At 45.5% G+C, this 25,143-nt stretch overlaps 1 protein-coding gene across 2 annotated transcripts in view; it reads left to right on the top strand.

The window, feature by feature from the left end:
• The first annotated feature begins 2,646 nt into the window (after nucleotides 1-2,646).
• rnf128 (ring finger protein 128) overlaps nucleotides 2,647-25,143 on the top strand; it is a 135,878-nt gene continuing 113,381 nt past the window's right edge. The window contains exon 1 of one of the 2 annotated variants that reach the window (XM_033030265.1): nucleotides 2,647-3,332. In XM_033030265.1, coding sequence (XP_032886156.1) covers nucleotides 2,918-3,332 — 415 coding nt within the window. In that variant the 5' untranslated portion in view covers nucleotides 2,647-2,917. The remainder of the gene's footprint in view (nucleotides 3,333-25,143) is intronic. The other variant, XM_033030264.1, reaches the window with a different exon arrangement.

Raw genomic sequence — 25,143 nt, 5'->3', positions numbered from 1 at the left:
ATACTCTCCTCATGCTTCTTCACTGCGTCTGCGTCCCATGTTTTAATTCCTTTCTTCCATTTCTTTCCCGCCTTCCTTTCCCATATAAATGTCTCTACATTCCATGTTCCCCCTACTGGCCAGGCTTCATCCCCTAACTGTTTGGTCAACTTGTAACTTAACATTCTAAATTTCTTATTATACTTAGGATTCAAATAACACATATGTTGGACTGTTATCCAGAGCATTCCCCACAGATAGATAGAAAGAGAGAGAAAACAGACTTCTTAATTCCGAATCGTTCCAAATATATCAACTAGGCTGACCCGCTAATGAGACCCCAGTTTCTCAATTTGGCTGACTTTTTAACTCGTTAATATACGACCCAAGTGTCTCAACGAGGCCAACTCGATAACCGAGACCCCAGTGTCTCAACCTGGCAGACGTTTTAACCTTAATATACAACGCCACTTATTTCTCAATCCGACAACTCTGCGGATGTCTCAATAAGCCAGACGCACACCTCACCCCCATTCAACCTGACAAATCACGGATGTCTCAACGAGGCCGATGAGCCCTTAGTAGAGATAGAGAAAAAGAAAAGAAAACAAAGAGAGATAGAAAGAGAAACCGCTCTAGTCCTTCTTAAAAATATACACAAGCCCTTCTTAAAAATACATACACAATTCTGTCTTAAAAATACATACACAATTCTGTCTTAAAAATAAAATATAAAGCCCAACCGGTCTTACCTTTGTCTGTTTCTAAGAACCTCGGCAGGGAACCAATGCAATGTCTGATGAAGGATCACAGACGTTCCCAGGAGTTTCTAGGGAGTCGGACTTACAAGGGGGCCAATAGAGCTCAGTTATCTCCCTTCCAATCCCGGCAACCTCTGCAACCTCTTGCACAGTCAGCCGTTGATGTGGTCCCAGCGAGGCCTGCATAACTACGCCAATGAAAAAGCTACTTTTCTTAACTACTAAACCAGGTTCGCTTCTTAATAAACAGACACCACACAAACTGTTTGGTAGACCAGTTCACAACTTTACTTATTATCGGCCGATGGAAGGGAGGGAGAACTCCAGTCAAGTGACCAATACAGACACTTGACCATCCTCCGTCCACTTCTCTGAACAACAGAATTACATTGCCTTAAATAGGGTTTTTTTGTCCCCTTAGCACATTTCACAGACATTAGTCATGGTCAGAGGTACAGGAAAAGGTTTCCACAGAATGCATCACATCAAAGGCCTTTTGTTTACATGTTACAAGATACCATTGGCCATTTGGTTTACGACATTTTATCTTTCTACTTCCCTGGTTCCTCTCTCGTCCTTCATAAACATTGGCCATTTGGATAATGCCATTTTATCTTCACAGAGATCAAATGAAGACACTTTTCTGGAGACACTTTTAAGAAGCCAGACCAGTTTTAATAAGCCAGATACACAGCTGTGAAGTTGGTGGGCATTTAACATTACTGGTCAGTTTTTCTTGGTTCTGAAAACTCGTGCTTATGTTTTTTCCCCCCAATGAGCCAATGAAAATGCCCGGTCAGCAAAGCAGAATTACCTACGGCTGCCTCGACTACCCATAACTACATGGCGACCCCACTACAACTGCACCTATGACTACAAAAGTATCAATTTTCTCCATGGCGCAGAAAAATGTTCAACATGTTGAAAAATTTGCTGCCACCATGCTAGAGCCACGACTAGTTCCCAAAATGCGGGAACTCCTCTCGACCATGAAGAAGACTCACCAGCGAACATGTGGCGATCATGAGGCGAGCGCAGACTCTCCTGCACTCGCCTAAGTGGGACAGGCCCTTTACGGCGGCCAATTAAGTGACTATTATGAACGCTGAAGAATCCATGGAGCGGTGTGAATTTGCACAAAGCTCTGGCCCTTTACCCTTTAATCTGCCATTCCCCCAAACAGAGCGACTGCACGTGTATGTCTCTTGTCTGTGAGGCTTTATTTGCGGGTAAACCAACAACCAGCACTAACTTACACAACAGCTGACCACGTTGCAAGCGGGCTACCAACTCAACGGTGCGTGAAGGAGCCAGGAAGTCTTTCCCCAGTTACTGAGGAGATCAAGCTCACCTGCCGACCGTCGCCCACCTGTTTCACAACCTCATCCTCTCCCTTCCTCCGACACTGAGCCTCTGCTGTTGCCCCCTGAGAGGGGAGAGAGAGGATTGATTTGTGACTTGTCGATTAAGGTGGCGCAGTGGTAGAGCTGATGCCTCACAGCGCCAGAGACCCGGGTTCGACCCTGACCTCGGCTGCTGTCTGTGCGGAGTTCGCACGTTCTCCCGTGCGGGTTTCCTCCGACGTCCCAAAGACGTGTGGGGTTCGTAGGTCAATTGCCCCCCAGTGCGTAGCGAAGGGGATGAGAGAGTAGTCTAACATAGATTTCGTGTGTAGGAAGGAACTGCAGATGCTGATTTAAACCGAAAATGGACACAAAAAGCTGGAGTAACTCAGCGGGTCAGGTAGCAATCGCTGGAGAAAATGCATGGATGACCCGAAAAGTCACCTATTCCTTCTCCCCGGAGATGTTGCCTGACCCGCTGAGTTACTCCAGCTTTTCGTGTGTGTGCATCGTAGATCTAGTGTGGGCGGTGGGGGACACGGCGAGCTATTTCCACGCTGTACCCGTCAAATATAGGAAGAGGAAATGAGCGCGTTCACCTAAACCAATACCTAACCGAGCCAGTCTTTGCACAAGGCTCGAAGTTCACAGACAAGAAGTCAGTCCGTGGACACCCCCCTGAGCTACCGCTCGTAAACAGTACGCAGGGTGCAGGTGGGAACCTCCACAACGGGCTGACCGGTCCCACTCTCTCTCGCAACTGTTTACTCGCCGCTCGCCGACAGGAATTGTTTCAAAGCAGAGGTTGAATTCGATGTCCGGCGCCCAGCGAGGATGTCGAGTGGCCCGGGAGGTGCTGTCGGGAGGACGTGGTGGCTTTTCTTCCTGGTGGTCCTCTCTGAGACCATGAGCAAAGTGGACCTCCGGTCGGTCGCCATCATCAACATCACCCGCCTCTCCCCGGAGTCCAACCACACGTCCACCGAGGCCGTGGGGGGCGTGTATGGCAGGACTTCGCCCAAAGAGAGGGCCGCCGGGTTTGTTCGAGCGCCGAGCTCCGAGGATACACTCGCCTGTGACCCTAACGTTGACTTCCGTGGCGCCGATCCTCCTTGGATAGCGCTGATCGAGAGGGGCAACTGCACATTCGCGCAGAAGATTGAGAATGCAGCAGTGAAGGGGGCGACTGCGGTGGTGATCTACAATGAAGATGGTTCTGGCAATACAACAGACCGCTTTAGCCATGATGGTAAGCGTACAGTTATTTCACATTCGGACAGAAGTTGTGGGAGCATTCAGTATCGTAGCGCTGTTGTAATATATATACGTGCGTACTGAAATATATACGTGCATATTGAAATACATAGAAATGAAATAAAATAATGTCAGACATTTCAGTCTGAAAAAGGGTCCCGCGACCTGTAACATCCCCTATCTATTGTCTCCAGAGATGCTGCCTGACCCGCTGAGGTACTCCAGCATGTTGTGTCTATATTCGGTATAACCCAGCATCTGCAGTTCCTTCCTGCACTCTTAATATAAATGATAGCTGTGTAGATCAGTAAAGGTGCCCGGAAAATGTTTAATGCTGCAAATGATATGATCATCAGACTCTCATGATAAAGTTGTTGCCCCCCCCCCCCCCTTTTTTTTTTTAGCTTTCCTTTCCAATACTCCATCACCTAACATAGTTTTCTTTCCACTGCAATGCGAATGCATTGGCAGTCACGGAACATCCAAGTGGCAAAGATGGACATTGGAGTAACTCGGCGGGTCAGGCAGCATCTCTGGAGGACATGGATGGGCGACGTTTTGGATCGGGACCTTTCGTCAGACTGAAGTGTTTGAAGAAGGGTCCCGAGCTGAAACGTCGCCCATCCATGTTCTCCAGAGATGCTGCCTGACCCGCTGAGTGACTCCAGCACTTTGGTATAAACCAACATATGCAGTTCCCTTTTAATTACATTCAAGTCACAGTCTGAAGAAGGGTCCCGACCCAAAACATCGCTCCATTCCCTCCCCTGACGCTGCCTGATCCGCTGAATTTCTCCAGCACTTTGCAATAGGTCTCGAAATAGTATTCATGTTGTAAGGGAACCACAGAACGTTACAGACTGTGGGAGTTTGGCTGAACAACTGAATTTTCCCTGAGGAAGGGTCCCGACTCAAAACGTCAACTATCCCTGTCTTCCAGAGATGCTGCCTGACCCGCTGAGTTACTCCAGCACTTTGTTTTAAGATCTACCTCAGTTGTGAACATTCCAATCAGCCAGATTTCCACCAGACCTCTGATGAAAAATGAATTTCCATGAAGTTGCTTCTCCATGTATAACTGGAAAATCCTCTAAATCAAGAAAAGTATGGCTAATTCCATCCTCATTCCAGAATCCAAAAACAAGCAGCGACAGGTGAATGCAGTCAGGAAACCTCCCAGACTGTTTCAAAACATAATCCATTTTGGCCTGGGGCCTCCAATAAAATGACACTAAGAACCAACGCATCCTAAACTAACACATCCGTCCAAAGCATTTTATCGGGATGCATCACAGCATAGTTTGGGATCAGCTCCATCCAAGACCACAAGAAATTGCAGAGAATGTTGATGTAGCCCAGATCATCACGCCAACCAACCTCGCTTCCATTGACTGCATCTTTACTTCATACTGCCTCGGCAAGGCCACCAGCATAATTAAGGGCCAGTCTCACCCAGTTCACTCCCTCTTCTTCCTTCTCCCATCAGGCAAGAGGGACAGATAGGTGAAAACACACACCTCCAGAGTCAGGGACAGTTTCTTCTCAGCTGTTAATGGGCAACTGAACCATCCTAACACCAACTAGAGAATGGTCCTGGCCTACCATTTACCTCATTGGAGGCCCTCCAATTATTTTATCTTGCACTAAACATTATTCCCTTCATCCTGTATCTGTATACTGTGGACGGCTTCATTGTAATCATGTATAGTCTTTTCACTGACTGGATAGCACACAAAAACAAACACTGTACTTCAGTACGCATAACAATACCAAATTAAATTAAACTAAACCGAGCAGTTGAGTAAATAGAATCCAAGACTACTTTACCCCACTACTGCTCTCCAGTATCCTGACGTTACTGCTGTTAGTAGGAAGTTATGTCGAACTTAATGTAAATATCAAGGTGCTGGAGTAACTCAGCGGGTCAGGCAGCACCTCTTGAGAATATGCACAGGCGAATATGGATGGTTGGAACACCTCTTCAGACTTTAGTCGTCTTAGTATTAGTATATGTGGAAACTGGTCAAACATATTGGAGCGGACTAATGGAGAAATAGGTGGAGTAATGGAGGTTATTTCTTCTTCTTGCATATGGCGTGCACAGCCTAAAGTTGTAGATCAAAGGTTATATGAAGCAGTGGATATAAATCTGCTTCTTTCACTGTAAACTATTGTAAGTTATGTTGTTGTTTGGATGAGAGGCGTGATGACCAGCAAACATTGGTATTGGTGTGGGGGGGGGGGGGGGGGGGGGGGGAGGGAATGAGGTGTTCTCATTGTCCCGTATGAAGAACTTTGTTTTTATTACCCAGGTAAATCATTTCATACACAAGTACAATGGTTAGTGCGAAAGAGAAAATAAACAGAGTGCAGTATAAAGTGTTTCAGGTACAGCAACATTGCTGACTTAAAGGAGTCCAAGGGCCACAGCAAGATAGATTGGATGATTGGGGAAATTCATCCCTAAAATATGAATAGTCTTATCAAGAATCTGAAAGCTGTGGGGAAGAAGCTATTCTTGAATGTGTAGGAAAGAACTGCACATGCCGGTGTGAATTGAAGATAGACACAAAATGCTGGAGTAACTGACTCATTCACTGAAGCATTCCTTCTCTTCAGAGATGCTGCCTGTTCCGCTGAGTTACTCCAGCATTTTTTGTCTCAGCTATTCTTGAACCTGCTGGTATGTGTTTTTAAGGATTTGCATCTTTTGCCTGGCAGTGTGTGAGTAGTCCTTGATTATGTTGGCTGCTTTCATAGAGTCATAGAGCTATAGAGCATGGAAACAGGTCCCTCAGCCCAACTTGTCCATGCCAACGAAGATGCCCCATCTAAGTCAGTCCCATTTGCCCACGTTTGGTCAATATCCATCTGAAACCTTCCTATCCACCTACCTGTCCAAGTGCCTTATTAATGCTGATATGAATGAATGAATAAGTTTATTGGCCAAGTATTCACATACAAGGAATTTGCCTTGGTGCTCTGCACACAAGTGACAACATGACATATAGTGACAGTTAAGAATGATACATAAAACATTATACATTAATAATAAAACATTATAGATTAAACACGTGAATTAAATAAAATACCAGAGCAAAAGGAGGCTACAGATTTTTGGTTATGGTGTAGACCTATTACTCGTGGGGATAAAAGCTGTTTTTATGTTTGGCTGTGGCAGCTTTGACAGTCCGGAGTCGCCTTCCAGAGGGAAGTGATTCAAAGAGTTTGTGGCCAGGGTGAGGGGTCAGAGATGATCTTACCCGCTCGCTTCCTGGCCCTTGCAGTGTACAGTTCGTCAATGGAGGGAAGGTCACAGCCAATAACCTTCTCAGCTGATCAGACGATTCGCTGCAGCCTCCAGGTGTCGTGCTTGGTGGCTGAGCTAAACCAGACCATGATGGAGAAGGTGAGGCCAGACTCTATGATGGCCGTATAGAATTGGACCATCATTGCCTGTGGCAGATTGTGTTTCCTCAGCTGCCGCAGGAAGTACATCCTCAGTTGTGCCTTTTTGACTGTGGAGTCGATGGTAGCTCCCCACTTAAGGCCCTTGGAGATGATGGCTCCCAGGAACTTAAATGACTCCACAGATGTGACTGTGGTGTTGTTGAAGGAGAATGGGGTGAGGGGAGGGGGAGCTCTCCTAAAGTCTACAATCAATTCCACTGTCTTAAGAGCATTGAGCTCCAGGTTGTTGTGATGGCACCAGGACGCCAGCTGTGACACACCTGTCTGTAGGCAGATTCCTCCCCATCCTGGATCAGTCCAATCAGGGATGTGTTGTCCGCAAACTTGAGAAGCTTGACAGAGAAGTCTGTGGAGGTGCAGTCATTGGTGTAGAGAGAGTAAAGGAGAGGGGAGAGTACGCAGCCTTGCAGTGCTCCTATGCTGAGGGTTTGCGGGTCCGAGATGTGCATTCCCAGCCTCACATGCTGCTTCCTGTCTGGCAGGAAGCTGGTGATCCACCGACAGAGGGGTTCAGGCACAGTCAACTCGGAAAGTTTGGAGTGTAGTAGCTCTGGCACAATGGTGTTGAATGCAGAGCTAAAATCAACAAACAAAATCCTCGCATAGGTCCTCTGACTGTCTAGGTGCTGTAGGATGAAGTGCAGGCCCAGGTTGACTGCGTCATCCACAGATCTGTTGGCCTGAAATGCAAACGGCAGAGGGTCCAGCAGGGGGTTTGTGATATTTTTCAGCTTGGCCAGCACAAGCCTTTCAAGGGCCTTCATGACTACAGAGGTCAATGCGACAGGTCTGTAGTCATTGAGACCAGTAATCCTTGCCTTTTTGGGTACAGGGACAATAGTGGAGACTTAGAAGCAGCGGGGACAGTACATGTTTGCAGGGAATGGTTGAAAATGTCTGTGTGGACCGGTGCCAGTGTTCATCACAGAGCTAGATAGTAGAGAGGGAAACATTGTCCAGTCCTGGAGATTTCAGGCTTTTCTGTCTTCTGAAAAGCCTATCCACCTCCTCTAATTTTATTGTTGATGATGAAGAAGTGATGTTCTGCAGGACGGAGAGTGTGGGTAATTGAGTGTGAAGTGATGATTGGAGAGGGGTGGGTGGCAAAGGGTCCAGTCTTTTCAGACTGGAGTCTTGCTTTAAGTAGGTGTGAAGTGGGGAATGGGGAGGAGTGGGTGCAGAAGGGTCCATTCTTTGCAGACTGGGGAGGGCGGGAGAGGTTGGGGAGGGGGGGAGAGGTTATGCTACCCCCTGCCTCAACCAACCTACCTCCTCAACCAACTCGCCACAATCTGAATGAAAATGATGAACTGTCAATGGGCCGAGGTTGCTTTGCGTGATGGACTGGGCTGCGTTCACAACTCTGCAATTTCTTGCAGCCTTGGACAGCGTATTTGTCTTATGAGATCAGAGGTGATCTGGGAAATGTAGATCTAATGGCTGGCACTTGTGTATGTGTGTGGGTTGTACATAAATTGGATGTTTAAGTCCTGTGCTCAAAGTTGTGGCCTAACGTTATTAACACAGTCTCCCTGTGTAATGTGTAATTTGTTTTAGTGAAACCCAGGATCCATTGTGCTTAATGTATCCCTAATATTTCACACTCTTAACACATCTTGCCACTTTCAAAGATGTCTTCACATCTACACCAACGTCTCTCTGTTCCCGCATGACCTTTAGAACGGTAACATGTATCTAGAATTATATATTATCCTTTCTATTTTTCCTTCCACTTTCCTTTTCTGAAGTACTGTACAGTGTTAGATTAACTATGTGATACTGACTAAATATATTGACTGTGTTATCATCATGCCATAGATGAAATGACCTACCTTTTTTTGATTTGACTTGTTCAGCAATATATAGGGTGATTTCACGAAAGGTCACTGGAGCGTAAATCCCCACTCACGTGACCGAAAATTTTAACTGGGGGACAAGCGTCACTTCCGGTACATGTTAGTGGATGGGAAAACACGCACTTTCGCACCCGTTAAAAACATCGAAAACGGCCAGGTTTTGAGCTGCAATTTACGGAGCCGGTCGGGGTGACCGTGAGGAACAGATACCTAAATTTACAGTCCAAAAAAAAGATAGAAACTAAGGTAAATACAAGAGGGAGCTGAAGGTGTAAACAAGGCGGAAGTGCTAGCGGACTTTTTTCTTGGAGATTTAAAGATCCAAAATATCGGGAATTATCGCGTTTGCTCGCTGCATTTCATCAAAAGTGGCATTATTGACTTTTTATCTTTATTCATTTGTTATATGAAAAGTATTAAAAGTTAGAAACCCGTCAGTAAAATTGCCCATGGTTCTCAGTTGGGTTTTAACATGCAAAATGAAAACGCTTCTGAAGCTCCATTTACCATTTAAATAATCGTAAACTATCAATGCGTTTTGAAATAAATTTTACTGAGATGCAAGCTTACGATTATTTAAATGGTAAATGGAGCTTCAGAAGCGTTTTCATTTTGCATGTTAAAACCCAACTGAGAACCATGGGCGATTTTGCAATTTTACTGACGGGTTTCTAACTTTTAATACTTTTCATATAACAAATGAATAAAGATAAAAAGTCAATAATGCCACTTTTGATGAAATGCATCGAGCAAACGCGATAATTCCCGATATTTTGGATCTTTAAATCTCCAAGAAAAAAGTCCGCTATCACTTCCGCCTTGTTTACACCTTCAGCTCGCTCTTGTATTTACCTTAGTTTCTATCTTTTTTTTGGACTGTAAATTTAGGTAGCTGTTCCTCACGGTCACCCCGACCGGCTCCGTAAATTGCAGCTCAAAAACGGGCCGTTTTCGATGTTTTTAACGGGTGTGAAAGTGCGTGCTTTCCCATCCACTAACATGTACCGGAAGTGACGCTTGTCCCACAGTTAAAATTTTCGGTCACGTGAGTGGGGATTTACGCTCCAGTGACCTTTCGTGAAATCACCCTATATTCAGAATGCACCTTGTAACTAGTGGTAATAATTAAAGATGTGATTCACTGCTTCTCATCTTAGTGGTGTAACAGAACATTGAGGTTGTTAAACTTGAGAGAAGATACAAAGTCCAGGAGTAACTCAGCAGGTCAGGCAGCATCCCTGGAGAACATGGATAGATACTGTTTCAGGTCGGGATCCTTCAGACTAATTGTGGATCGGGGGTGGGGGAAAGAAAGCAGGAAGAGAGGAGGGGAAAGATAAAGTCTTGCAGGTGAATAAAGGTGGAGGGGTGAGGTAAGGTAGGCAGATAGTTGGACAAAGGTCAGAGATGAAAAGATAGGTATGTCTGAAGAAGGGTTTCGGCCCGAAACGTAGCCTATTTCCTTCGCTCCATAGATGCTGCTGCACCCGCTGAGTTTCTCCAGCATTTTTGTGTACCTTAGGTGTGAGACAAATGGATTGAAGAGTTGCTTATTGTGAAGCTAGAGGAAGGAACGTAGATGGAAGGGGAGGAAAGAAATGGGTGTGTCCAGGTGAGACACAGGGGGAGGGGGTTGAAGGTATGAGAAAGAGGGGCAGGGTTTGTAGTTACCTAAAATTGGCAAAGTCAATGCTCATACCATTGGATTGTAGGCTGTTCCACCAGTTGCAAGTGACCTCACTCAGGCAATGGAGGAGCCCAGATAGGTCTGCATGGGAATGGGAAGAGGAATTAAGATGGTCAACAACCAGGAGATCCAGTAGGCCTTGGAGGACTGATGCAAATTTTCAGCGAAACATTCGTCGAGTCTACGCTTGGTCTCGCCGATGTATAAGGCCACATCGGGAACAGTGGATGCAGTAGATGAGGTAAGAGGCGGCGATCATGCACCTCTGTCTCACCTGGAAGGGATCCCTGGAAGGAAGTGGGGGAGAAAGTATAGGGACAAGTGTTACAGTTGTTGCAACCACATCTCCTGCAGTTGCATAGAAAGTAGCAAGGGAGGGGGTGATTTGGGTGGGAAGGGATGAGTGGACCAAGGAGTTGCGGAGGGAGCGGTTTCTGTGGAAGGTGGAAAGGGGTGGGGATGGGAAGATCTGACAAGTGGTGGAATCTGGTTGTTTAACTTGCTGCCTTTATGGAGTTTGCATGTTCTCTTCTGACTATGTCCAATAACCATTCAAACTACAAATCTCCTTGTGTGTTCCTAATTGCTGCTGCAACTAGATGTTGCCCTTCATGATCCATCTATCAGGATATCCAGGTCCCTCTGAACACCAATCTTTTACAGTCTGAAGAAGATGACCCGATCCAAAACTTTGCTTGTTCATTCCCTCCAAAGATTCTGCTTGGCCATTGAGTTGTGGAGTCATAGAGTGATACAGTGTGGAAACAAGCCCTTCGACTCAACTCACCCATACTGGCCAAGAATGTCTCAGCTACAGTAGTCCCACTTGCCTGCGCTTGGTCCATATCCCTCCAAACCTGTCCTATCCATGTACCTGTCTAACTTTTTCTTAAATGATAGGATAGTCCCAGCCTCAACTACCTCCTCTGACAGCTTGTTCCATACACCCACCACCCTTTGTGTGAAAAAGTTACCCCTCGGATTCCTATTAAATCTTTTCCCCTTCAACTTGAATCTATGTCCTCTGGTCCACGATACCACTACTCTTGGCAAAAGACCCTGTGCATCTACCCGATCTATTCCTCTCATGATGTTGTACTCTTCTATAAGATCTCCCCTCATCCTCCTGCGCTCCATGGAATAGAGACCCAGCCTACTCAACCTCTCCCTATAGCTCACACCCTCTAGTCCTGGCAACATCCTCGTAAATCTTTTCTGAACTCTTTCAAGTTTGACTATCTTTCCTATAACATGATGCCCAGAACTGAACACAATATTCTAAGTGCTTTCTCACCAATGCCTTATACAACTGCAACATGACCACCTGACTTCTATACTCCAGCACTTTGGATTTATTAACCTTTTTCACTTGTGCATCATTAAAAAAAAAATGCACTGGGTTTTTATTATTTCTAACAAAATGTATAGCCTCATCTTTTCACATTATATGGGTGGTGCAGCTGATGGAGCTACTATCTCTCAGTGCCAGAGTCCTGGGCTCGATACTGACCTCGGGTGCTGTCTTTCATTCTCCCTCTGACCTCATGTGTTTTCTCCAAATTTCCTCCCGCATCCCAAAGACTTGCGGGTTTGTAGGTCGGACGCGGTGGGTGAACTCTGTGGTCCACATCTTTAGGATGTGGAAGGAAACTGGTCACAGGGAGAACGTGCAAACTCCACCCGGACAGCATTGAGTCAGGATAGAACCTGGGTTTCTGGCACTGTGCAGCAGCTGCTCTACCCACTACACCTCTGTGCCGCCCTTCAGCAGGATCATCTTTCGTGCATCCAGTCTGTCAGAGGTAGATAACGTTCAATGGGATTTCTCATTCTTCTAAACGCTTCTAAATATCAATCCAATCCAATCATTCAGTATCTCTTCATACATCTGTTCTGCCGGGCCCCTATCACCAGTTCCTTCACAACATATTCCAGTAATGTGCTACCAGCTAGTCTATAGTACACTTTCTTTCTTCCCCTCCTGTCTGAAGTACTGTTAAGATGGGGTCAGGAGATCTGGACTCAGAACGCACTTTGCAGAATGAAAACTTCACTGAATAATAATGATGTTCAGTCCTGAAGAAAGGTCCCAACCTGATACATCAACTATCCATGCATCCAGAGATACTGTCTGACTCGCTGAGTTACTACAGCACGATGTCATAAAGTTATACAGTGTGGAAACAGGCCCTTCAGCCCAACTCTCCCACAACGGCAAACATGTCTACACTAGTCCCATCTGCCTGTGTTTGGCCCATATCCGTCCAAACCTGTCCTATCCATGTACCTGTCTAACTGTTTCCTGAATGTTGCGGTAGTCCTTGCCTCAACTACCTCCTCTGGCACCTCGTTCCGTACACCCACCACCCTTTGTGGGATAAAGTTACCCCTCGGATTCAAATCGTTTCTCCTTCACCTTAAACCTATTTTTTTCTGGCCCTCGATTCTCCTACTCTGGGCAAGAGATTCTGTGCAACTAACTGATCTATTCCCCTCATGATTTTATGTACCTCCATAAAATTCCCCCTCATCCTCCTGGGAATAGTCCCAGCCTACTCCAAGGAATAGAGTCCCAGCCTACTCAACCTGTCCTTTTGTGTAAACCAGCATCTGCAGTTCCTTGTTTCTAAGTTTTGACTGCTCCACTGCAAAATCTCCTCAATGTGTGTGCCTGCTGTAAAGAAATTCTCCTCTCTCTGAAGGGGAGGTCTGTGAGGCCCTCTCTTGCTGCTCCCCCACTTGTGATTCCTGCTGCTCTCTGCCTGCACAACCATGTTTTAACACGGACTCGCTACCACAGCCAGGTGTGTTTCCTCAGAAGAAGGGTCCTGACCCAAAATGTCACCTCTCCACGTTCCATAGAGATGCTGTCTGACCGGCTGAGTTACTCCAGCACATTGTGTCTTTTTGTGTAAACCAACATCTGCAGCTCCTTGTTTCCACATTATGTGTGATGCACTAGTGCTTTTACCTGACTAAAATGTTACCATTACTCGGGTCATAGTTACTCGGGTAACTACAGGTTAATTGGTCATAGTTTAAAGGAGTGGATTCATGGGCTTGTGGTCAGTTAGTTAACTTGCTACTAACTAGTTTATAGTCCCCTTTTATTTCTCTCCTTCTCTCGCAACCCAAAACATTAGTTAATAGTATGATACAATTGAATGTATAGATACTGAGAATGTATGAAGAGTTTTTGCACAGTTTTTGTTCTGAAGAGATTTTATTTGTGAAACAAACAAAAATCAGATTGTTAATGATGGGTGGTGTTGTTCCACAGGGAACAATGTGTGACTCACAGCTGTTGGCTATTTGGGCATGACAACCTGAAGTACAATCGAGGAACTGGGCGACAGACCTGCCTCAGTGCTTTGGTTCAGTCCTTGTTTCTGGTGCTGTGTGGAGTTTGCATGTTACCCCAGAAGCTCCTGGTTTTGCCCCAGAGGCTCCAGCTTCCTCCCACATCCCAAAAGGTGCAGAGTGTAAGTTATTGGCCACTGTACATTGCCCCTAGGCTGCCAGCAAGTGGTAGAATTGTGTGTGTGTGTGTGTGTGTGTGGGTGTGTGGGTGTGTGGGTGTGCGTCTGTCTGTGCGCGCGTCTGTCTGTGCGCGCGCACTTCTGTCTGTGCGAGTGTCTGTCTGTGCGCGCGTCTGTCTGTCTGTCTGTCTGTGTCTGTCTGTGTCTGTCTATCTGTGTGTGCGCGTGTCTGTCTGTCTGTCTGTGTGTGTGTCTGCCTCTGTGCATGTCTGCTTCTGTGTGTTTGGTCTGTGTGTGTGTGTGTGTGTGTGTCTGTCTGCGTCTCAGCCTCTGTGCGTGTCTGCCTGTGTGTGTGTGTGTGTGTGTGCGTGTGCCCATTTATCTGTGTTTTCTTTCATTGTTCTATCTGGGACATATGACAATAGAACACTCTTGACTCTTGAGGAAGGGTGGGGAAGGAGGTGGGGTAGAATCTGCAGGAATGAACCCCAACTTGTCACGGAGAAAACAAACTGCACACAGGAAGGAGGTGATGATCAGCCTGGGCCCCTGGCTCTGAGGCAGCAGTACTAACTGCTGTGCCATCAGTTTCAGTTTTGGAGATGCAGCATGGAAACAGGCACGTTGGCCACTGAATCCACATTGACCGTTGATCACCCACACACTAGTTCCAAGAATGTTACAACATTTTGAGATTTTAAAAATCAAGCCTGAATCCCATCAGATAAAGCATAAAAATAACTTTAATTTGATACCTCATTCACTTTCATATCTTCAGTATTAAAAAAGTTATGGTCATTTTCATACTCGGAAATTAGCATCTTGTTCTCTATTGCTTTTCCATTAACTTAACATAAAAGCCCATAACTTTCTTTAAAAATATTTTTAAAAACCCACGCTGCCACAAGCAGAATGTACAAACTCCATACAGATAGCAACCCATAGTCAGGATCGATAGTCAGGTGCTGTAAAGCAGTAACTCTATCGTTGCTCCACTGTGCCACCCTAGACCTGTGGACCTGTATCACTATAAAATCCTCATTGTACAGCTGAGGATTTAAAACGAATTAAATAAATCTGTTATAAAATACTATTATCAATATCAATAATCACATATTATTATATTGTTGTATAAACCGGTCTACTATGGAAAAAAATCTACATCCCTTACCTGGCCTGACCAACAGGTGACTCCAGACCAACTGATACGGTAGACTGTCAAACACCTTAGTTCAGCTTTATTTGGAGATGGACACAGAAAGTCAGCTTCACAAATGGTATCTTTCTTAATTTAGTTTAATTTAGAGATTCAGCACGGAAACAGGCCCTTCGGCCTACCGAGTCCGTGCCGACCAGCAATCCCCGCACATAGGGTCATATGGAATAGGAGTAGACTTAGGCCATTCAGCCCATCAAGTCTACTCCGCCATTCAATAATGGCTGATCTATCTCTCCCTCCTAACCCCATTCTCTTGCCTTCGCCCCATAACGTATGACACCAGTGTACACTTACACTATCTTGCACACTAGGGAGAATTTACAATTTATAGAAGCCAAATTAACCTACAACCCTGCACGTCTTTGGAGTGTGAGAAGAAACCGGAGAAAACCCTTGCGGTCACAGGGAGAACGTACATACTCCCTACAGACAGCACCCGTAGTCAGGATCGAACCTGGGTCTCTGGTGTTGTAAGGCAGCAACTCTAGCGCTGCACCACTGTGCGCGCCCCCAAATAAAGCAGTATCTACTTGCCATGACGTAATAAATTCCCAAAATAAAAAGAATGCAAGGTAGTGTGATTCATTTGGAGGAATAAGTATCTAGGTGCAGGGGAACAACAGATATCTGGTAGTCTGTGTTGCCTCCGGGCCGATTATCATAAGTAGCAGTTTAGTTTTGCAAAGCCTCAGAAATGCAAAAGTACATAGTTGTTAATTTCTGGTTAGACAGAACTGGAAAAACAGTCAAGTTAGTTAACCTTTCATAAACGTTTGTCCCTTTTGGAGGGATATGTATCAGGTGTAGGCAAAGGTGATTAGTTGGCCTTGGATTTTAGACTTTAGAGATACAGCGCAGAAACAGGATCTTTGGCCCACCAAGTCCGCACCGACCACAATCACCCTGTATACTAGCCTATCCTACACACAAGGGACAATTTTACTGAAGTCAATGAACCTACAAACCGGCATGTCTTTGGAGTGTGGGAGGAAACCGGCGCACCCAGAGAAAACCCACGCAGTCACGGGCAGAACATACAAACTCTGTACACTGAGCGCCCATGGTCAGGATCTAACCCGGGTCTCTGGCACTGCTGTACTTGGGGAATGTATTGCCACAGAAGGCTGTGGAGGCCAAGTCAATGGACATTTTTAAGGCAGAGATATATAGATTCTTGATTATCACGGGTGTCAGGGGTTATCGGAAGAAGGGAGGAGAATAGAATGATGAGGGAAAGATCTCAGCCATGATTGAATGGCAGAGTAGACTTGATGGGCCGAATGGCCTAATTTTGCTCCTATCACTATCCTATCAAAGGAAAAGGTTGTGTGAAAATAAAACAGAGGAAACCAAAATTAGGAAGACAAGACCATGGTAATATAAGAGGTGGTCCACAGTGTTCTGATGCTGAGCTGTGGTTAGGGTTCCATAGGTCAGTTCAAGGACTCAATGGTCGTAGGAAAGTAGCTCGTTCCTGAACCTGGCGATGTGGGACTTCTTGCTTCTATATCCCTATGATTCTCTGGGGAATAATTTACCCAGGAGTAATTAGAATGAGGACCCAGTAGAGCATGGAGCAGCTGAGGGAACGGGTGTGTTTAGTAGGTAGAAAAAGTGGGAAGAAGGGAAGAGAGGAGCGTGTTGATGTGGTTGGGAGCACCAGACACTCTCATCGTCCAGATTGCCTAATTTCTGGATTGCAAATACTTTGGACGGCTTTGTAAATAATATTTATGTCATGTTTATTACCGTAAGCCATTAAGCACATCACTCAGGTGCAGCTCGTTCTTTGGGCATCATTATATGAACAAATAAATTATTGCTTCCTGAAAAAGTTTAGGGGATTGACATCCTTCTGGTCAAGATTTCTTCATATTTCCGCAAACATATTTCAAAATGTATACCTTTCTGCTTTTATTTTAGTCCTGACAAAGTTGCTATATAAATGTAGGTTATTGTAAATGTTCCATGTCTTCAGAATCTACAATTAGAAGCACAACCAAAACTTTGACATTTCAGAAAATGATTGAAAGATTCAATATGGGTGTAAAAAGATCCATCTCTCGATGCCTGACGATGAATGCTTTGAATTCCTTAACAAACTGATAATTGACCTATTTTCAATTGATGAGCCAAAGGCCTCTCAAGTACTTTGGCAAGCATCTCGTTGTACTTGAATTGGCCTTTCCAACCCAAGCCTATTGATCCAGGATTGAACCAGTTAGACTGAGTGACTTAACTTTGAAAGCATTGTCGATGAACTGGTGTTTTATAAAGTACTTGCAGGATTGGATTGGTGTCCAAACTTTGGAAGCTTGATACACAGACACAAGGGCCGGTACTATCAGTGGTGGGTAGATGGCTGTGTGCTTTCTTGATGATAGACACAAAGTGCTGGAGTAACGCAGCGGGTCAGGCAGCATCTCTGGAGAAAAATGTGGGGGTGATGTTTCGGCTCGGGACCCTTCTGCGGATTTCAGACTGAATCTGAGAAAGGGTCCCGACCGAAATGTCATCCATCCTTTTTTTCCAGAGATGTTGCTTGACCCGAGTTACTCCAGCACTTTTTGTGTATCTTTGGTATAAACCAGCATCTGCAGTTCCTTCTTTCTGCTTTCGTGGTGGACAGGTTTGGCATCATGGGTCAGATTTGGTAAAAGAAACGTCGGGGGCCACATTTGGATTAGCTATGTTCACAAGTTTAGTTAGGTTAGAAGCTTAAAGTGTAAGATACCTCTATCCTGAGCTGTTTTTCATTCATTCATCATGATTGAAAACATTAGCGACGCAGTGGTGCTGGTTTCCAACGGGAACGGTGACGGACGCATCACACATCTCTGTCCCCCAGTTCCTGCAGACTTCCACTGCTGGAAGTATAGGATTTTGGTGTGTGCACTTTATCATCGTTCCTTACAATACGATGTACAACAGTGATCGCAACTTCTACTGAAGTGTAGATGGCCGTTGGCTCGCTAGAAGCTCATCCGCCCTTTGACAGGTCTTGTTTTTGGTCCTGCTGGGTGTCCACAGCCCCCTCCTCACCTGGAAAACCAGGTGGGGGAGACAGTTTAGTCGCCGACTATCCGACCATGGAGCAGGTAGCACGGGATTACATGGTACTCTGGAATTCTCTGCCACAGAATGTAGTTGAGGCCAGTTCATTGGCTATATTTAAGAGGGAGTTAGATGTGGCCCTAGTGGCTAAAGGGATCAGGGGGTATGGAGAGAAAGCAGGTACAGGATACTGAGTTGGATGATCAGCCATGATCATATTGAATGGCAGTGCAGGCTCGAAGGGCCGAATGGCCTACTCCTGCACCTATTTTCTATGTTTACCCGTGACGGGGGAACTCCCTGTTTTTACTAAATAGCATACAAAAAAAAAGTATTCTGAAGAAGGGTCTCGACCCGAAACGTCACCCATTCCACCTCTCCAGAGATGCTGCCTGTCCCGTTGAGTTATTCCAGCTTTTTGTGTCTATCTTTGGTTTAAACCATCTGCAGTTCCTTCCTACGCATCTTGTACTCCACATTGTCTTTGTCTGTCTCAAGATGTATCAAACTGCTGGTGAAATATTTCAGAGGGAATAGTCATTGTTGTAATATTGTAATGCTAGATAATCCAAGTGGCATTGGGATTGGTAATGGTTTATTGTCACCAGTACCGAGATATGGTAAAATAACTTTGTTTTGTATTCTATCTGGGTAAAAACTCAATTAATTAATACAATCAAACTATGCAGATAAAGTGTTCAAGAAGGAACTGCAGATGCTGGAAGATCGAAGGTACACAAAAATGCTGGAGAAACTCAGTGGGCGCAGCAGCATCTATGGAGCGAAGGAAATAGGCGACGTTTCGGGCCGAAACTCTTCTTCATACTGATGGGGGTGGGGGGGAGAAGGAAGAAAACAGGGAGGAGAAGGAGCCCGAGGGCGGGGAGATGGGAGGAGACAGCTCGAGGGTTAAGGAAGGGGAGGAGACAGCAAGGGCTAGCAAAATTGGGAGAATTCAATGTTCATGCCATCCGGACGCAAGCAACCCAGGCGGAATATGAGGTGCTGTTCCTCCAATTTCCAGTGTTGCTCACTCTGGCAATGGAGGAGACCCAGGACAGAGAGGTCGGATTGGGAATGGGAGGGGGAGTTGGGTGCAGATAAAGTGTCACAGTGCAGGGAACGTGGAGATAAAATAAATAGTTCAAGGGCCGCAATGCGATAGATTTTAGAGTTTAGAGAATGCTTTCCTGCTTTATAAGAGTTCCATTCAAGAGTCTGATAATTGTGGGAAAGAAGTTGATGTATAGGAAGAACTTGCAGATGCTGGTTTACACTGATGATAGACACAAAATGCTGAAGTAACTCAGCTGGACAGGCAGCATCTGTGGAGAGAAGGAATGGGTGATATTTCGGGTTGAGACCCTTCTTCAGATCTGGTGATGGATGCGTTCAAGCTTATGTATCTTCTACCCAGCAGGAGAGTGAAGAAGAGGGAGTGACGAGGGTGTGTGTGGTCTGTGACTATGTTGGCTGGTTGCCCGAGTCCGTGTGGATAGAGTCATTGGTTGGATGGGAAGCAAAGCTGGTTTTTGTGTGACCTTTGTGGGCTGTGTCGACAACTCTCTGCAATTGCATGCCATCTTGGGCAGAATGTTTGCCAAACCAATCTGTGGTGCATCCCAATAAGTTGTTTTCTATTGAAACCTATAAAAATTGGAAAGAGTTATTGGAGATGTGCCAAATTTCCTACGTCTTCTGAAAAACGTAATGGTGTTGGTGTGCCCATGACAAATTGTCGGATATTTACCCCTAGTCACTTAAATCTCTCGACCATCTCCACCTCAAACTGTTGACGTGGATTAGGGTGTGTACTCCATCCCATTTCCTCATCAATCACCAGCTCTTTGTGTATAAAATCATGAAGGGAATCGATGAGGTGAATGCACAGAGTCTTACTCGGGGTGGGTGAATCAAAAACCAGAGGACATAAGTTTAAGGTGAGAGGGGCAAGATTTAATGGGAACCTGAGGGGCAACTTTTTCACTCAGAGGGTGTTAGGGAAATGGAACGAGCTGCCAGAGGAGGTTGTTGAGGCAGGTACTATGGCAGCATTTAAAAGATGTTTGGACAGGTGCATGGATAGGAATGGTTTAGATGGATATGGGCCAAACACGGAGAAATAGGACATGTGCAGACTGGCATCTTGGATGAGTTGGGCTGAAGGGCCTGGTTCCATGCTGTTTGCCTCTATCATTCTACACATCTCTATTATGCTCACAATGATGGATGGACATTGCTCTGGCCACTGTGGAGACACTGTGGCAACAGATCTTCCATGACCACTGCAGGGCAAAATGGGTCCACATTTAATGCCCCATCTGGCGATCTAGCCATGGTATCTTTGTTTATTATAGAAACATAGAAAATAGGTGCAGGAGTAGGCCATTCGACCCTTCGAGTCTGCACCGCCATTCAATATGATCATGGCTGATCATCCAACTCAGTATCCAGTACCTGCCTTCATTCCATACCCCCTGATCCCTTTAGCCACAAGGGCCACATCTAACTCCCTCTTAAATATAGCCAATGAACTGGCCTCAACTCCTTCTGTGGCAGAGAATTCCACAGATTCACCACTCTCTGTGTGAAAAATGTTTTTCTCATCTCGGTCCTAAAAGATTTCCCCCTTACCCTTAAAATGTGACCCCTTGTTCTGGACTTCCCCAACATCGGGACCAATCTTCCTGCATCTAGCCTGTCCAACCCCTTAAGAATTTTGTAAGTTTCTATAAGATCCCCCCTCAATCTTCTAAATTCTGGCGAGTACAAGCCGAGTTTATCCAGTCTTTCTTCATATGAAAGTCCTGACATCCCAGGAATCAGTCTGGTGAACCTTCTCTGTACTCCCTCTATGGCAAGAATGTCTTTCCTCAGATTAGGGGACCAAAACTGTATGCAATACTCCAGGTGTGGTCTCACCAAGGCCCTGTACAACTGTAGTAGAACCTCCCTGCTCCTATACTCAAATCCTTTTGCTATGAATGCTAACATACCATTTGCTTTCTTCACTGCCTGCTGCACCTGCATGCCTACTTTCAATGACTGGTGTACCATGACACCCAGGTCTCGTTGCATCTCCCCTTTTCCTAATCGGCCACCATTCAGATTATCCTCCAGATAAATGAGCCAGATGTTCACCCAAGGTCTGGCTAGTATGAACCCCCCACTTCATGATTTCATTTTTCACCCACTTGCAAGCCAGCAACAGTGATCAAAGATAGGTGGAAACCACAATGGTCCATTGTTGCCGGTGGGGAAGGTGATAACCTGCTTATTACATTTTTCTTCCTTCTGACATGTGAAACAGAAACAATTCTGACTATGTTTAAAGTTGGATGTGGAGCCAGCCACGATCTTGGTCTGGGTGGTTCAGTGTTTTTTTTCTGTGAAATATTTCCTTCTCCAAGGCTAACAAAACGGTCAGATTTGATGTAGCTTTAAATTTCTTATATTGCTAAGATTTTGCATAATTGCTTCAAAAAAGGACTTCTTATACTCCAGCTATTGACACTAAGTACACCTGCTGCAGTTCACCGAACTGTTGCAGTGGATAAACAAATACGAAATCTCGTGTAGCATCTGCCCTCTTATCCAGTTTATAGGTTATGCTATCGAGTAGTCAGTGATTTACTCATTACCCATATAAAATGACATACTTTCATCCCTTCTCTCAGCTTTAAGTTACCCACTCGTTTTCTCTAGACATGAAGTGATGTGTTAATATTGTCCCTTGTTACAGAATATGGCTGAGCCACTTTCTCAGAGTTGGGTCATACAAGGTACTGCAAGAGTCAAGTTGTCATATGTCCCAGATAGAACAATGAAATTCTTGCTTGCAGCAGCACAACAGAATATGTAAACACAGTACACTGTAAACAATATAATAAACATATGTGTCACTGTGAGTAAATGTGTATATATACACACACTGAACTTTTTTTTTTCCTCTCCCATTTATCTCACACACACACACACACACACACACACACACACACACACACACACACACACACACACACACACACACACACATGCACACACACACACACTCTATAATAGTCTATGTAGTTCAGAGCTTATTTGAGGTTGTAGTGTTTAATAGCTGAATGGCTGTAAGGAAGAAGCTGTTCCTGAACCTGGACTTTACAGTTTCCAGGCTCCTGTACCTTTTCCCTGATGGCAGGAGGAAAAAGAGTGCGTGGCCAAGATGGTGTGGGTCTCTGATGATGCTGGCTGCCTTTTTGAGGCAGCGATTGCAGTAAATCCCATCGATGGTGGAGAGGTCAGAGCCGGTGATGGACTGGACAGTGGTAACAACTATTTGCAGTTTTCTTCACTCCTGGGCATTCAAGTTGCCAAACCAGGCCGTGATGCAACCAGTGAATGTGCTCTCTACTGTTCACCTGCAGAAGTTCAAGACAATTAACATTTTTCTCTGACATACCAAATCTCCGTAAACTTCTCCTGAAGTAGAGGCATGGATGTGTTTTCTTTATAATTGCATCAGTGTGCTGGGTCCAGGAATGATCTTCAGATATGCACCCCCAGGAATTTTTGACACTCTCTGAATCTGATATATACAGGATTGTGGGTCCTCATCGTTCCTCTTCCAAAGTCAATCAGTTCCTTGGTCTTACTGATGTTGAGAGCCAGGTTGTAGTGCTGGCACCATTTGGTTAATCGATCTATCTCACTTCTATACTCTGACTCATCACCATCTGTAATTCGTCCAACAATGGTGTTGTCATCGGCGAACGTGAAGATGGAGTTCGTACTGTGTGAGTAGAGCAGGGGGCTGAGCACGCAGCCTTGAGGTGCTCCCGTACTGATTGTTATTGAGGTAGAAGTGTTTCTGCCAATTTGAAGAGACTGTGGTCTGTGGATGAGGAAGTCGAGGATCAAGTTACAGAGGGATGCGCAGAGACACATTTCCGTGAGCTTGGTAACCTGCTTTTTTTTTCTTAATCAAAAATATTTATTCAAATATTAAAATAGTATTTACAATACAATAAAACAAAACACCACCATAATACAAGACGAACAAATATGCTAAGCAACTGCTAAACAACTATATTGCAATCCTTGTCCAGGATACATTCATAGAAACATAGAAATTAGGTGCAGGAGTAGGCCATTCGGCCCTTCAACCCCCTTCGGTGCCCAGTGGTCGCGGAACTCCCTCGGGGTGCCCGTAGACAGGGCGTATTCCCTTTCCATCCGCACCCGGGCACGGACGTATCCCCGGAAAAGGGACAGGCAGCCGGCTCGGGTAGAGCCCTCCACCGCCTGGCGCCTTGACCCGCGGATGGCCAGCTTGGCCAGGCCCAGGAGCAACCCAACCAGGACATCTTCAGCCCTACCCTCTCCCCTACGCACAGGGTGTCCAAAGATGAGGATGGTACTGGACCACTTGGACAATAAAGACACATACGTCATGTTATTGTTTAGCTCGACGTTCAATATCATCATCCAGCACCTGCTTGGAGGGGATGATGGTATTGAACGTCGAGCTAAACAATAGCTTGACGTATGTGTCTTTATTGTCCAAGTGGTCCAGTGGAGAGTGCAGATGCTGGTTCACAGGAAAAAAGCATAAAGTGCTGAAGTAATTCAACAAATCAGGCAGCCCCACTGGTCTGGAATCTTGGCCGTAACACTACTTTCCTGTAAGATAGACACAAAGCGCTGGAGTAACTCAGCGAGTCAGACAGCATCTCTGAAGAAAAGGATTAGCTGACGTTTCGGGTCGAGACTTCTTCAGTCTGAGAGTCAGGGGAGAGGGAAACAAGAGCTTTGATTTGTTCTTTTACATATCTCTCATTCATTTGTTCTGTGCAGCTTTCCATATCTCTTGTTTCCCTCTCCCCTGACTCTCAGTCTGAGGAAGGGTCTCGCCCCAAAACACCACCTATTTATTTTCTCCAGAGATGCTGCCTGCCCCGCTGAGTTACTCCAGCATTTTGTGTCCATCTTTGGTGTAAACCAGCATCTGAAGTTCCTTCCTGCACTCCCATTCTTTCTTCCCATATCCTTGTCTCCCTTGTAGATGAAGTGTCTGAAATCTGTGCCTTAAATATATTCAGTGAAACCACCCCCTCAATGTTCTAGGGTCAATAATTCCAAGTACTCACAATCTCTTTAAGAGAGGGCAGTGCTGCTCATCTCTGAATGACCCTATATTCTGAAACTATGCCTGTACAAAGGTTTCATCCTCAGTCTCCACCCTGCCAACCTTTCTCACAATCTTAAATGGCATCAAATTAAGAAACGGATTCTTCCCCTACTGAATTGTCTTCTCTTTTGCTAAGGGTGTAGCGTTGTTCTCTCAGCCTCCCTCAGTGCGGGCCTTGGACCTTTTCTTTGTAACTATAACACCACAATGCTGTAAAACACCATTCTGCACTCTGGTATTTTTCTCTTTGCAACAACATCTTGTAATTGTGCAAGAGTTGATTGAACTCGAGTATGGTGTGATTTGACTGGTTAGCCCGCAACCAACGTTTTCCACTGTCTCTCAGTAGGTGACTATAATAAACCCATACCAATAGCAATATTGGTTTAGAGATACAGCGTGGAAACGGGTCCGTCTGCCCACTGAGTCAGTGCCCGTAGACCAGCACTGTCCTACACACTAGGGACAATTTACAATTTACAGAAGCCAGTTAATTAACCTACAAACCTCTGCGTCTTTGGAATGTGGGAGCAAACCAGAATGTGGGAGGAACTCGGGAAAAACCCACAGACCGCACCCATAGTCAGGATCGAACCCGGGTCTGTGGTGCTGTAAGGCAGCAACTCTACCGCTACGCCACTGTGCCGTCCATTGACGTGTGTCAACAGAGCGCATGTTGAGGGACACACTGAATCTTAGTGCAGCTGCCCCGGACTTTGTATGGGGAAAGGCAACCAGGGGTCTTGGGAAAACTAAAGTGAGTGCTGATCATCTTGCTTCAGGCACTGTTGCCAGCGCTGGCTTGTTAACGCAGCGAGTGGTGAGTGCCTGGAATGTTTTGCCAGGGGTGGTGGTGGAACAAAGT

This window comes from Amblyraja radiata, chromosome 12, assembly GCF_010909765.2.
Source record: "Amblyraja radiata isolate CabotCenter1 chromosome 12, sAmbRad1.1.pri, whole genome shotgun sequence".
In the NCBI taxonomy this organism is placed as follows: Eukaryota; Metazoa; Chordata; class Chondrichthyes; order Rajiformes; family Rajidae; genus Amblyraja; species Amblyraja radiata.
This window is presented reverse-complemented; position numbering and strand designations above follow the sequence as displayed.